The sequence below is a fragment of the Uloborus diversus genome, chromosome 8 (genome assembly GCF_026930045.1).
Source record: "Uloborus diversus isolate 005 chromosome 8, Udiv.v.3.1, whole genome shotgun sequence".
NCBI classification, from domain to species: Eukaryota; Metazoa; Arthropoda; class Arachnida; order Araneae; family Uloboridae; genus Uloborus; species Uloborus diversus.
Genome location: NC_072738.1, coordinates 105,430,467 through 105,444,558, shown reverse-complemented (window position 1 = coordinate 105,444,558; position 14,092 = coordinate 105,430,467). Strand labels below are relative to the sequence as shown.

The window sequence follows — 14,092 nt, the reverse complement described above, 5'->3', positions numbered from 1 at the left end:
TCCTCAAATTTTGCAAATTTTTTTTATAATTTGAAAAATTGCTCCGTTTTTTTCTGCTTAAGAGGACGTTTGAATCTTGTTTCTACCTTAAATAGAACGAAAGTTATAGTTATTTTTGTTGCATGCATCTAACGAATGTGTACATAACTTTAAAACTTTAAGCGCGTTTTTCTCCATGATGCAATTTTTCCCGATTTCCTGCATTCAAACTCTTATAAGTCAGGAACCGATAGAGATAAAGTAATGAAACTTGGAGCATATCTTTTTCAAGCAATTTACTTTAATTTTTATTCGGCGAATTTGAAAGAAACGTTTACTGCAAAAATTATGATTTTTTTAAAAAAAAGTATCTTCGAATTTTTCGAAATTTTTCTTCAAATATTTTTTATTTTTTATTGAATCAATATTTTTAAAATCGCCGAATAAAAATTAAAGCTTAGATATTTGTGCATACTTTTTTGAAAAAAAATTGAAAATTGACCAACAATATTTTGAGTTATAGCAATTTAAAGCAACCCCATTTTTTTGAAAAAAACTAATTAAATTTAAATAAGAAAATAATTTTTTTTCATATTTATGTTATGATTTTGCTTATTAAATAAATGATGAATCAGTTCAAAAAATTTCAAAACTCTAAAGTACATAATAAAAATTTTTTCAAAATGTGTCCCGGACCCCCTTAAACTAATCCATTTTTGAAGAACAGTAGGAATGGTATTTGTTTTATCGAACTGTCCTGTTGAAGTTTTTAAAAAAGACTGTGGCTATTCACGACGTTTATATAGTTTTGCACTAATAAAGGAAATTCATTTTTAGAAAAATTTCTCCAGATTTAAACATAATGCTTGCTTTCATTGTTTACGCATCTGCCGATGACATCACAAATGACGAAATGCCATTCACTGTTGCCATTAACCGAGCAAAATATTTAATTCGCATTTTTACTCACGTGTATTGGCTACGAAATGGTTGATAGCAAGCGTAGAGAGCAGTACTGAATTCGCTTCTTGACTATCATAACGTGGAAACGCGGTAAAAAGATGCGTCGAAGTGCATCATTTGTGACGTCATAAAGATCGCGCCTTTTCTGAAAAATCGGTGATTTAAAAAAATTAATAAAAAAATAACTCTTGGGAAAATAAAAGTATTTTCTGGGTCCATGTTTTTTTTTATGAATTTTAGGGACTAAAAGTAGTACTTTTGACTGAAGGAAACAACCCCATTCTATCTTGCACTATGTGTTAGACCCGTGTTGGACGTGAGTTCATAAACGGGTCTTACGTGACCAAGTACACGAACTCGAAATGTATACACAAAATAAGAAATTTAAAAAAAAAATAGCCTTCACACACATACACGCACGCCTACGAGCGTACACACTGGTCTACACACACACAAAACTGTACACACGTACCCGTCCAGGAGAAGGGGCAGGCTTGGGGGTACAGAAGCCGTTTCTAGAAACAATAACTCCAATGGCTAGGTTCCTGTCGCTACTCGTGATTGCGAAACGCATAATATGAATTCAAGATTTCAGAATTCAAATTAATTTCTTTTTATACCTTATTTGCTCAATTATTCTGAACTATGTTATTTGTTTTATGTACGTAACAGGGCCAATTTTTTCTTTATTCCGTTTCGTTAGCATAAATTGTTAATTCTCATACTTTTCTTTTGGTCTACATACATTTATGTTACATTCAGAATTACGTAGAAAGTAGTTAAATACTCTTCGGTGTTATTTTGCTGTTCGAACGTGAGAATCAAAGGCACCATCCCTACTAAGTGTCATGAAGTACTTGGAGAAGTTTTAGCGCCAAATTTGGTGCCAAAAAAGATTCAAACTTGGCGATACCTCTTACATTTCTCGCCAATCCCACAAGTGCTAAGTTAAACGGTGCAAAGCTGGTAAAATCAACGTAGAGATGAAATTTCAAAAACTACGGTCTTTTGAGTAAACATTGTTGGACTACACTCCAAATTTAGCAAGATTGCAGCAAATTAAGCACATGAAACAGAAAACAAGAACTATTTGCAAAATTTGTAGCACTATTTTCTCATTATATTTATACTTCAATTACAGGTAACAGATTCTCTCTATGATTGTTATAAGCAGCTGAACATAGATCCATTTGACTTAAAGAAAGGCTTAGATGATATTTGCTCCTCTGAAGAATTAATAAAAGAAGTAAGTAAAAAAAATTGAAACAGTAAAACTAGACTAATGTTCCGCGTGTCAGCACTGTGAAAAAAAAATCCGAAACCTCACTGATTATTTCCGTGGAACGTTTCGGGATTTAGCAGGTTTTCACCAATTTCCTACGAAAATGAAGTATATTTGTCAAAAGTTTTCCTGAATTACTACAAGTTGCACGAAGCAGACTGCACGAAGCACTGTTGTAAAAAAGATTTTCAGCTACCAGTTTGAAGATTAACTGAGCATATTTATTAAGTGTACCGACTATCGATCGATGTTCGTCCATATTTTCATAACTCACGATAAGAGCGAATAAGTCTCTGGATTCCGCCACTTTTAAGAATTGCATGCAAATGAGATGCTTAGTACTTGCTAGCAACTCTGCCCTAAAGTAGGCCCTGTAGCAATAATGCATTCGGAGCTTTCTTGGTAAATCAGGAAAACATCAAGCTATTACTTTATACAAGGTGTTCCAAAAATGACTGATACATTTGAAAAGTCGATAAAAACTAAATGGGCAGCGACAGAAATATACTGTTTGTTGCATTATGATTGGAACAACAGTAAATTTTCAGACTGACAAACTTTCAATATTATTTACAATACTTCTCAACAGATGGCACTGCAGGTATTTAGAGGAGGCTGCAGGTGTGTCTACCTGAAAAATTACTGTTTTTCCAAGCATATTGAAAAGAAACAGTGTATTTCTGTCGCTGCCCGTTTAGTTTTTATTGATTTTTCAAATATACCGGTCATTTTGGCGATCTTACAGACTTTATTTCTTTTATACCTTTTAAAATACTTGCAGCGCCAACTGTTGAGGAACATTGAAACTAATTGTGAAAGTTTGTCTGTCTGTACATTTACTATTGTCCCAAGCATAATGCAATAAACAGTATATTTCTATCGCTGCCCGTTTAGCTTAGTTTTTTCAAATGTATCAGTCATTTTTGGAACACCCTGTATCTTCTTAAGTGTTCTCCGGAGGTTCCAGAAGCATTACCGGCCTTAAGAGGCCATTCATTAATTAAGGGCGATTTGAGCAATATTTAACCCCCCCCCCCCCCTCTATCTTACGTGAGATTCCATTTCGTTTTTCAAAATAATAAAAAAATGGAAAATATTACGTAAGAATGGGCCTGTGCCCCCCCCCCTAACAAGAGTATGTAGAGATTTTTCCACCCCCTCTTCCCCTCGGAACCCGTACGTAATTAATGAATGACCCCTAACGGGAGAGATATCTGTAATATTTAGAGAACTGCACTAATGATTTCAGGGAGGATGCTTGCTTTTAGCGGAAAATATTCCAGTTTTTTGCGAGATATGTTACTGACAGAAATTGGGCACATTAGTTGAACATTATTCTCCAGGATCATTTCTGAATTTTTTTACTATGTATACTAGGGTGGTCCTTATTTTTGAAGTTGCAGATATTTTACGCGACGCCCCCTCAACTTGTTCCATTATGCAAATAAATGATCCCTGCAAAATTTTAAATCAATCCATGAATATTAACACGTGCCCCTAGGGCCCCCTTTTTAGAGTTTCGAAGAAAAAATTGCGGATTTTCTCATTTTTATGTAAATATAATTCTAACGTTTTATATTTAAAGTAATTTTGAACCTCAATAGGTGCTGCTACTTCCAGACCAACCATTCTCTCACTTCATTCTGTAAAATTTAATATGTTACAGACGGTACATGTACACCAATGGCCTTGGGTCAAGCATACCACTCTTCTACGCTTGTTCGAACCAAGCAGCAGGGGAACGTTCCTTCCCACCAAGATGGACACAAGGGATTCTATAGGCCATTAATGAATGATTTTTGACAGCAACAAATTGCCTCCTCCAGGCTTCGGGGGTGTTGATTTACAAAATTCCCTGTGTATGTAATAGGTGAGCAAATAGAGTCGCAAGGTTTCAATGCTATAAATATAAGTAATTGCAATTATATTTTAATTCGCTGTTCTTTAGTTATAAACATACCTAATGCTTATACAATTTTTAATTTTTAAAATATAAATTTCGAAAAATCCTCGATTACACCTAACATAAAAATATACTGTATTTTCCATAGCTAAAATATAAATTTTTAAAAAATATTTAGATCAGAACAATGTAGAAATCAATACTTTAAATTAATTTTCTTCTACTTCAGTACATAGTCCTTTATTATCATAAAATTCTTACGATTCACAAAATTTAGAAACCGAAATGAATATCTATCCTAAACTGTTGAACTTTTCTGCTCGCCTTTCATCATCGTTAGACAAATGCCATATTAGGGATAAAGATGTTGTTCGTATATTTACAGCCTATATAGATGCAGTAAATTTGAATCCAAATGACCTAGTGATCAATGGTACATTCCTTAAGAGAGCAAGAGAAAACCTTCGAGTGGTAAAATTAAATTTCATGAATTTAAATTTAGATTTTGTAGTTATTCACTGGGATACAAAGGTACATCCAGATGTAACTGGAAAAAGAACGCCGACAGGATTACCGTGATAGCTTCCTTGTCCTAATATTGAACAGCTACACGGAATTCCTTAGATATTTCTTCAGTTGCTTTTGATATCTTATATGATAGCTCTTTATTACTAACTGTTCTAGCTCTAGTGTTTGGTACAACGACTTGCAATACCAATGAATTGTGCATGCAATTTTTTAGAGCAAAAACTGAACGGCGATATATTACATTTGGATTGCCAGCATCATGCACTTGAAATCGTACTGCAGAGTGTGTCCTTAAAGAAGTTCTTGCCTTTCTTAGTTCTAGATCAGATATTCAATTATTTAAGCGCTTCAAAATTTTGTGGAAAGATCTCCATCATTCAGAACTTATAACATTTCAATCAAGTACACATACCATTTAAATTCTAAGAAAGACGAAGTTGATGACGTATGATTTATTGTTCGTAAAAAGCGGAATTGAGAAAGATTACAGATAATTCTCATAACTCGTAATAATATTTCCTGGTAAATTTCCTCCTACAGGGAAATGTATTCGGCAACCTGGAGCATATCCCTGAGCCACATAGATGGCAAAAAGAATTTTTGTTTAAAGATTTTATATTTAGGAAACAATTTAAATTGACCTTACATGAAAAGAAAGCCCTTCAATGTTGTTTTACAAAGCTGTTTTACAATTAAATGCCGTATGAAGATATGGTTTTTCGCAGCAACCCAATCGAGGCTTTTTTGAAGAATATAATATGTCTAAAAAACTAGCAGCGTACAAAATGACGACAAACATGCAACAGAAGCAGTGATTGTAAAATTTATAAATCACTTATAGTATTTAGGGGATAAACTAGTAGCTTTGTCCGTATTGGATGAAGGAATTAACTTTGAAGATAGGAAAACACTAGTCCAAAAAATGCTTGTGATAAGGAAGACGTGTCTGATGACTGTTTAACAAATTTCAGATAACTGTAGATGATTTGGAATACTTTCTTGGTAAAGATCTTCCTCTTCATAGAATCAATTACGAGTCAATAAAACTGTTTGATAAGTTAAAAATACTAAAAGATTTTTTCAATTTGATCCTGATTCACGGCAAAATGAAGGAAACTCTTTAAAGGGAAGAAAGATCGTTAAAATACTGAAAATTGTGAATGATACAACTGAAAGAGGAGCACAATATTAATCGAAGAATTTCGCAGCTAATTTACCGAATATGAGTCACAAAAACAATTTATTTTACAGACCGTCCAAGACTATCGGAAAAAAAAATACACACTATCGAGATACATTGGGAAAAGCGTACGATTAAGGAAAGTTTCTAAAGCATTATTTCATTCTTATTCAACGTAAAATTTTTAGATGATGTAAAGTAATTATAAAGATTATTTTTAGTGCTACCTCACTGTAAAAATATTTTGCAAACCTAGGAGAAACGATGTACTGAGTACGAAGTAAAATTTCGAAGATTTGTGGGAAAATTATCAAAAGTGTTAAAGGTCAACGGCCTAGGGGCACGTGTTATTATTGACCGATCGAGTTCAAATTTTGCACACGTTACTTTTTATTATAGTGTCACAAAACTAGGGGGCGTCACTTGTTGAATTCCGAATTTTTTTTTCCCATATAAATAAGGACCACCCTAATGTATACTTAAGGCATGTATATTCTGTATGTCATGTAAGGGATGTAAAGCTTTTTCCATCCGTTCCACGAGGCCCTTTTGATCTACATAAGATTTGGAAATTTAATTTGAACTCGTTCTTTTGGAAGAGGTACAAAAAACCGCTTTGTGTAAGAAAATTCCAAAACGTCGCAGCTTATTTTGTAGCAACATTTCAAGATTTATGTAGGGAATATCCCTTTGAATCTCCCAACTTGCTCCAAATGTTCATGTTTTTGAACTTTGCTCCTCATAAGCCCCTCAGAAGAGAATAAATGACTAATACAATGCTCCCTTTTCTCCAAATAAAAATAATGGACATGAAACTGTCGGAAACTAAAAAAGAATTTAAGGGCGGGGGCTTTCCTAAACGTGGGACGTGTAGGGAGAAAAAAATGGTCATATTTGGATTCACAAACGTAAGAATTACCACGAATTATATCAGACGCATTTTAAAGTGTTTTTTTTTTTTTTTTTTTTTTTTTTTTTTTTGCCGCGCAGTGTTATTTATAAAATAAACCTTTAAAAAACGGGGTTCGCCGTCCGATCGGAATTCTAAAACTTCCTTTCATACCAAAAACATTGGGGACCCCTGGAGTTGACCAATAGTGACACTGACGAAAGGAAAAATCATACATCTTTTCACTTACCATTGGTTCTGCATAATTTAATCTATACGCCCTTGTGTGATCAATCACATTCGCTAGCGTATTTATTTCAACCGTAAACATTTGAATGGTTCTGACTAAATACTGAATCTAGACTATACTTTTCATCAGAAATGAGATGTATTAATTGTTGCATTTCTGCTAATGCTCGTTCATCGTGAGGCTTAGTTAAAAGTTTAAAGGGTTCTAAATCAGATAGAACTATTACTTCAAGTCTCGACTACGCTGAGAGCTACGTATACTCGTTCTTTCGCAAAGTTCTATTTTCCTAAATCTATCGCAGTTCTATCGACTATCGAGGGTTGTGTGATACGTATTGTTGTGAAATATAATTTACAATTTACAATGTTACAATTTTAAAATTTACAATTTACGATTGTACAATTTTAAACTTAAAGCAATTTCTGTTGTTTTTTTAGTGACTCGTGCATTTGCTTTCGGAAAGCAAACTTTGATCAAGTCAAACTAATAATGAAGACAAAAAATTTTTTACATAGTTGCGCATTTGAAAAAGCCTTTCTTCGCAGTCGTCGGAAGTCTCTTGAGACGCTATGGTCTATTTCTTTTTCTATCGTTTTCATATTTTAGTTGTTTTCAGACTCATGTTCTCGACGTTTTGTTATTCGACATGCGCGCAAGAAAGGCCTCAACGTCATGTACCACATATTCTATCCCACGAATTTATTTAATATTTACAGCACTAAAAATCAAAAAATAAATTACTTTTAAATAAAATAACCGCCTTCAAAAAACACCAAGGAACTAAAAAGCAAAAAATAGCCGCTTACACTTACATACTATTTCCTACCCAAAACTAGAAATGTAATTTATTTTACAATTCCAGTACAAAAATCAACTAAACTAAACACCCAATTATAAAATAAACACTGATTTCAATTACCATACGATGAATTATTTTAAATATCTAACTAATTATATACGATCTCTTAATTTTTAGTAACATTTTTAAGTCGTGGCCTCATATAAACTACTACCTAACGTAACTGAGTAGCTTTAGTTTAAAAGACTAATTTCGTGTTAGTTACATTAGTGTTTAATTCAGGATTCGGTGGGTTTTCAGTTACGTTAGGCAGTAGTTTATAGGAGACACCGACTTCAAAAGGTTATTAAAAATTACAAGATCGTATATAATTAGTTAGGTATTTAAAATAATTCGTCGTATAGTAATTAAAATCAGTGTTTATTTTATAATTGGGTGTTAGGTTTAGTTGATTTTTGTACTGGAATTGTAAAATAAATTTCATTTCTAGTTTTGAGTAGGAAATAGTATGTAAGTGTAATCGGTTATTTCTTTGCTTTTTAGTTCCTGGGTGTTTTTTGAAGGTGGTTTTTTTCTTTTTTCATTTATTTATAATTTCGAGAAAACGTTTCTACGTCTATTCATTTATCTCTTTTATCTATCTGCCATCGTATCCGTCATCGACGAGAGTTAGTTTTGCTTTAAAAAGTGCAGTTACATATTGTGTGGTGTTATGTACTTTATTGTATGTTTACATATAGTCTAATCACTTTGGTTTCATGACATACTATTTCCTAAACGGTGTTTTCTCTCTTTTTTTTTTTTTTTTTTTTTGAAAATCCGAATAATCTGGAAAGTCGCCTGCAATTCTTGCAAAGCAATGTAGTCCATACTTATTCGCTCCATTTGGGGGCTTAGTCAGCATAGACACACCGTGACTGAACTCATGCCGATATGCTTTATAAATCCGCTCAGTTAATTTTTAAACTGGGAGCTAAAAATATTTTTCACACCAGTGAGATGTCAGCATTCGTGCAACTTGGAGCAATTCAGAAAACCTTTTGATAGTGATACTTGATTTTTACAGAAAGTGGATAAAAAGCATTGAAATCCCGAAACGTTACACGGAAATACTCAATAACTTTCGGGATTTTCTTACACTGCATTTATTTAATGAAATGTATGTTTTTTAGCAACTGTGGTGCAGTTTATTGAAACTTCATGGGAGTATAGGAGTGCTTTCAGATTTTTGTCGATCTACTCTACTTTCTTCTGCTTACTTACTTTGATTATAGAAGAAATAAAAATTGCTTTCCGGCAAAGAGCACTCTAAAAACCATTCAGAAACGGTCCTGGAAAATAATAGGCAGCTGATGTGCCCAATTTCAACCTGTAACATATCTTACAAAAACCAGGAACGTTTTCCGATAAAAGACAGTAACCTTCCTGAAATACTGGGAAATCTGCCCTGTTAAAGCTAGTCGTGAACCTTCTACAAAAATTGAATAGGTTTAATGTATTTGTTATACCCTTCCTGGTTTACCAAGAAATCTCCAGAGGCATTAGTGCAACTATGGCCAAAGCTACGCGAGTAATTGCAAGCAAGAACCAAACATATCCCTTGTCTGCAAGTCCTGACTCGCAAAGCTGCAGCTATCCAGTGACTTAATTGCTCCCATTGGGAGCTTAGCCAATCCAAGTAGACCGTAATTGAATCGTTTATTTCAGAAACCACCTAAGTGCGCTTTATTCAACTTTCGGAAAACTAAAAAAAACTGTTTTGCAGCTTAAGTATAGGTCTATTCTCATTCATATATTTTTTTACGAAATCAAAAACGTTCTATTGGGATAATCTATTTTTAATTTTTTTTTTTTTTCATTAAAGTTTTTGAGTTATAATTTTTTGAAAAAATTGCACTTAGGTGGTTTCTGCAATAAATGAGTTTATCCAAAGTGATTTTTTAAAATTTATTATTGAAATTAAGTCAAACCATTAATTTTTATTTGTTTTGGTATTAAAGGTAAGTAACAGACACACTTAAGTATAAAAAAGAGTTTTTTTACTAGGCCTAAATCGAAAGATACAAGTAGACTACACGCTACAATATGTTTATATACAAAGATCTGGCCTTATTCACTTATTCAGCTTCTGGCAAGTCTTCTGGTAACTCCTTGTCAGTTGTTGGCCATTGGATGATAGTGTCATAGAAGGCTTCATATCCAACAGTGTATTCCATCAACTTTTTTATATCGTCTATCTTTTTTTTTTGTTGATTGGGACCTAAATCCAAAAATATCACTTTGCAAAACCCGATAAATTTTAAAATTTGTTATAGCCTACAAAAACGTTTAGCTAAAAGTAAAATATAAACGTTTAAAATAACCTTGGTAAAATAAAAGTAAACATACCTTCCCCAAAGGATAAGCTTTCTCTGTTTGTAGTTCCGGAGGGCTGGCAGTTTTTAGCAATGTAAAGGTAGATGTTGTTATTCCTCCAATGAATTCGCTTGCGACCACTTTTCCCGGAGTATCCTTGTTGTAGAAAAACTGCTTGTACTTGGACACTTTGAATGGCTGCTTATTTTCTTTGGGTACTTTCCTGCCTGATGTTTCGTCTGAATTTGGCATTTTCTTATATGATTTGGGCCACCACTTTTTGAAACTGAGAACATCGTCTGATTTAAGGTGATATACACTAAATCGGCCAGACTTACTAGCTTTTAACATTAGCTCTGCATATTCATCAAGCGTATAAATCCTGTCCATCTTTCTCAAAAGACGCTTTATACTTCCAAAATCTCGGTCACATGGGGAAAATGAGTGGCCTCGTACAGGGTAGTAGTGAGTTATGGTTTTAAACCGACCTGAGTCACAGAGGTTTAGTAAAAAACGCACAACTGTGTGATTCTTATTTTGGCCTGATGGTCCATCACAAAACAGTGTGAGATGCTTCACATTAACTGGAATGTCATTGAAATAGTTCAGTAGCATTGAACATACTTCGTCTGGGCCTTTGTTTGCTTCGCCCTCATGATAAACATACAGTTTGGAAGAATTAGTTTTCAAATCGTGTAACGAAAACACATTTACAGAGAGCTGCCTCATATAAAAAACCTCCTGTACAGGTATGTGCGGCAAGGGTAAGTTTTGCATATAGTCGAAGGCTAGTGCAACCGTGTTGTCATCTTTGTTTTTGCTTGCCTCATCCATAGCTTTGTAAAACTTTTTTGCTCGCCTTAAGTGTAACATTTTCTCAGCAGCTACATTTCTTTTAGCATTGTCACTCAAACCCTTGTCTTTCAGTTTGGCCGACAGTCTTTCGCAAGTTGAACACACATCAACTTGGGGTCTTCCAAAACAGTAAGCAAAGTTCTCTTTAAAGTATTTGTTGTAGAAACTATATTTTACTTTATTTTTTAGATCAGGGTTGTCTAAAATAAACATTGCATGCATTTTTGTGACATCAAGCCTAGCGTCAAGATAGTTTTTAGGTTTTCCCCCATAATGGGTTTCCTTGACATCAAACTTCTCAATGTGCTGCTGTATTCTCACACAAACGTTACCTGGAAGAGCGTTTCCACTTCTAGATTTTCCCCTCATATCTACAGGGTTTTTGTGAAGGGCAGAACATTTATTTATTCTTTTGATTCTATTGTCAGAAATTCCAAACACTTTCAAGAAAACACCTCTACAAACTTGAGTAAGAACACCATTTATTTTCAAGTTATACTTGTATGAATGGGATTTTTTGTTTGGGAAGTCATCAGTAGTCACGTCAGGGTTTTCTTGAGCTTGCTCATTATTTACATTAGACCTGCGGTTTTTGCGTCTACGTTTCACAGGCATAACCTCTACTAAAGCTTGGAGGTACGTGTCTTGGGTGTTTTTATTTTCCAAAGAGTAAAATGTTTCCCATAGTTCTCTATTTATTTCATCCGTAAGTTTCAAATAACATTTCAAATTGCACTTACAGTTAACATCATTCAGCGGGGCTTTGCTGGGAACTTCTTTTCCTTTGTACGAGACGTACTGCAGTCCTTTGAGCCTAGCATTCCGAATAATGTTCCGTTTGTATTTTTCTTCTTGCACAACTCCACGCCTACGCTTGAGATTAGGTTCATCATCTGAACTATCCGACATGGCTTAAGAACTATATAATGTAATGATAAACAACAAAATAACACCTATATTTCACCGAAAACTAAACTAACTACTCAGTGTTAGGTAACCAATGAATCATACAAAACAGCGAGACACAACAATGCTGACGTCAACAAGGCCGCCAACCGTCACGAGTGAAATTTACCGCAGAAAGAACCTAAGCGACGGCGCTTGGGTTCTTTCTGGAATAAACGGATTATTTTCAAGGCTGCCAAATAGCATTGCTGACATGGAACATAGGTTATTTCTGCACTAAAAGATGTAATTACCTTTAAATTGTACAGTACCATCAAAAACACATTTTTTAATCTTTTGTCGCTTAGGTGGTTTCTGAAATAAACGATTCAATTAAACTGAAGACGATACACTTAATAAGCACGCTCAGTCAACCTTTAAACTGGTAGCAAAAAAAACATTTTTCACACCAGTGAAAAGTCTGCATTCGTGTCTCTTTTAGCGATTCAGAAAACCTTTTTGTGAAGATACTTGATTTTGCGGGGAAATAGGTGAAAACCTCTGAAATCCCGAAACGTTCCACGGAAATAACCAGTTACGTTACGGATTTTTTTTTTTCTGTGAATGCATAATAATGGGATTTGTTGAATGCATAATAATGTATATTTGGAAACAGACAAATCCCTGCTATTAATTTGACACGCATAGCAACAGTCTACTGCGATATGCGTATTTTGCTTCAATTGCAGTGTGTTAAGTTCAGCATTAAATCAGAAAAATATACGAAACCAAGTTTTATGCATCAACATAATTATGTATAATTACGAGAATTAAGTGTTATGGAAATTCATTGTTTGTAAAACAACTTCTTCGCTTAGCATATGAGAAAACTGTTACGGTAGTTCATTGCTCATGAATCATTCATGACTCTATTGTTCATTATTGTAAAATGTGGTTCATATTTTATTTAGATAATTACTTTATTTCATTTCAGGCCTCAGAATGTTTATGTAACAGCCTTTCAAAGGGAGTGGTATGTTCAATTATCATGAATATTACTGCATTTTAAACAGTTTTTCTTCAAATTATTCAAATTATTTTAAAATAATTTCATTAGATGTTTAAGTAAATTCTGAACCTCAGAGCTAGATTAGCATTCGTACAAAAATGGCAATTTTTGGTTACTACTGCATTGTACATAGTAAATTATTCCGCAATGAGGACAGAACAACATGTTTCTTTTTTTAAAAAAAATCCTTCATAATTATTACGCAGTGTTTTAACACTGCGAGGAAAACCATTGCATTTACCCGAAAAATGGTTTTACGCTCTCCTGCAAAGTGGAAATAATGTGACTTGTGTTCGTCTGGCTTTATTATGAATAAATGAGGATTTCTTTTCACGCAAAAATAATTTGAAGATTTTTTATATAGCGTCTGTAAAGGGACACACGAAAAACTTTAGGTAATATCGAGGGATCACACTAGTTGTGCAAAAAGAAAGCCTCGATGGCCTCCTACACACTGGTTAGTTGAACCCACTATCCGAAAAAGTTGTCTGCTAGTTAGTTGGCTGCCGTTTTTCGTTGTCTTCGCACGAGGCAGCTTCGTTGAATCAGCTTTTCTTCGAATAAACCGAATTGCAGCTGCTCTACCGCACTGTCAAAACAGAACCGATTTGACTCAACTACGCGGGACGTTTCTCAAGTAAGGTCCGTTTTGAAATTAAAAAAACGAACGAGTACAGATAGAACAAAGAAATTTATTGCACAAAAATCTACCACCCTTACGCTATATTCCGACATCACTCCCGTGATTTTCCAAGTATTTGTCATAGCGTGGTACAGGTTTTTGTATACCTATTCGTAGAAAATTGCAGCCTGTGTAGTCAACTATGGGGTAACATGTTCTCTGAGCTCATTATTGCTGTTGTGCCGCAGACCACCTAGGAAAGACTTTACATACCGAAACAAATGAAAGTTGCTGCGAGCAAGGTGGGGCAGACCAGAGGACGTCCAAAAACGTCCCAGCCAAAGTCCTGTACCAAAACAAAGTCCATCATGGTTGACTACACAGGCGCAACTTCGTACGAATACGTATACGAAAACCTGTACCACGCTATGACAAATTTTTGGAAAAATCACGGGACCAATGTCGAAAAATAGCGTAAGGGTAGTAAATTTTCGTGCAATAAATGTCTTTGCTCTATCTGTACTCGTTTTTTT

General features: G+C 34.3%; 1 protein-coding gene across 1 annotated transcript in view; it reads left to right on the top strand.

The window, feature by feature from the left end:
* LOC129227760 (uncharacterized) overlaps positions 1-14,092 on the top strand; it is a 47,635-nt gene that overhangs the window by 8,460 nt on the left and 25,083 nt on the right. The window contains exons 3-4 of the mRNA XM_054862364.1: positions 2,084-2,188; positions 12,863-12,901. Of these exons, the coding sequence (XP_054718339.1) occupies positions 2,084-2,188; positions 12,863-12,901 (144 nt within the window). The remainder of the gene's footprint in view (positions 1-2,083; positions 2,189-12,862; positions 12,902-14,092) is intronic.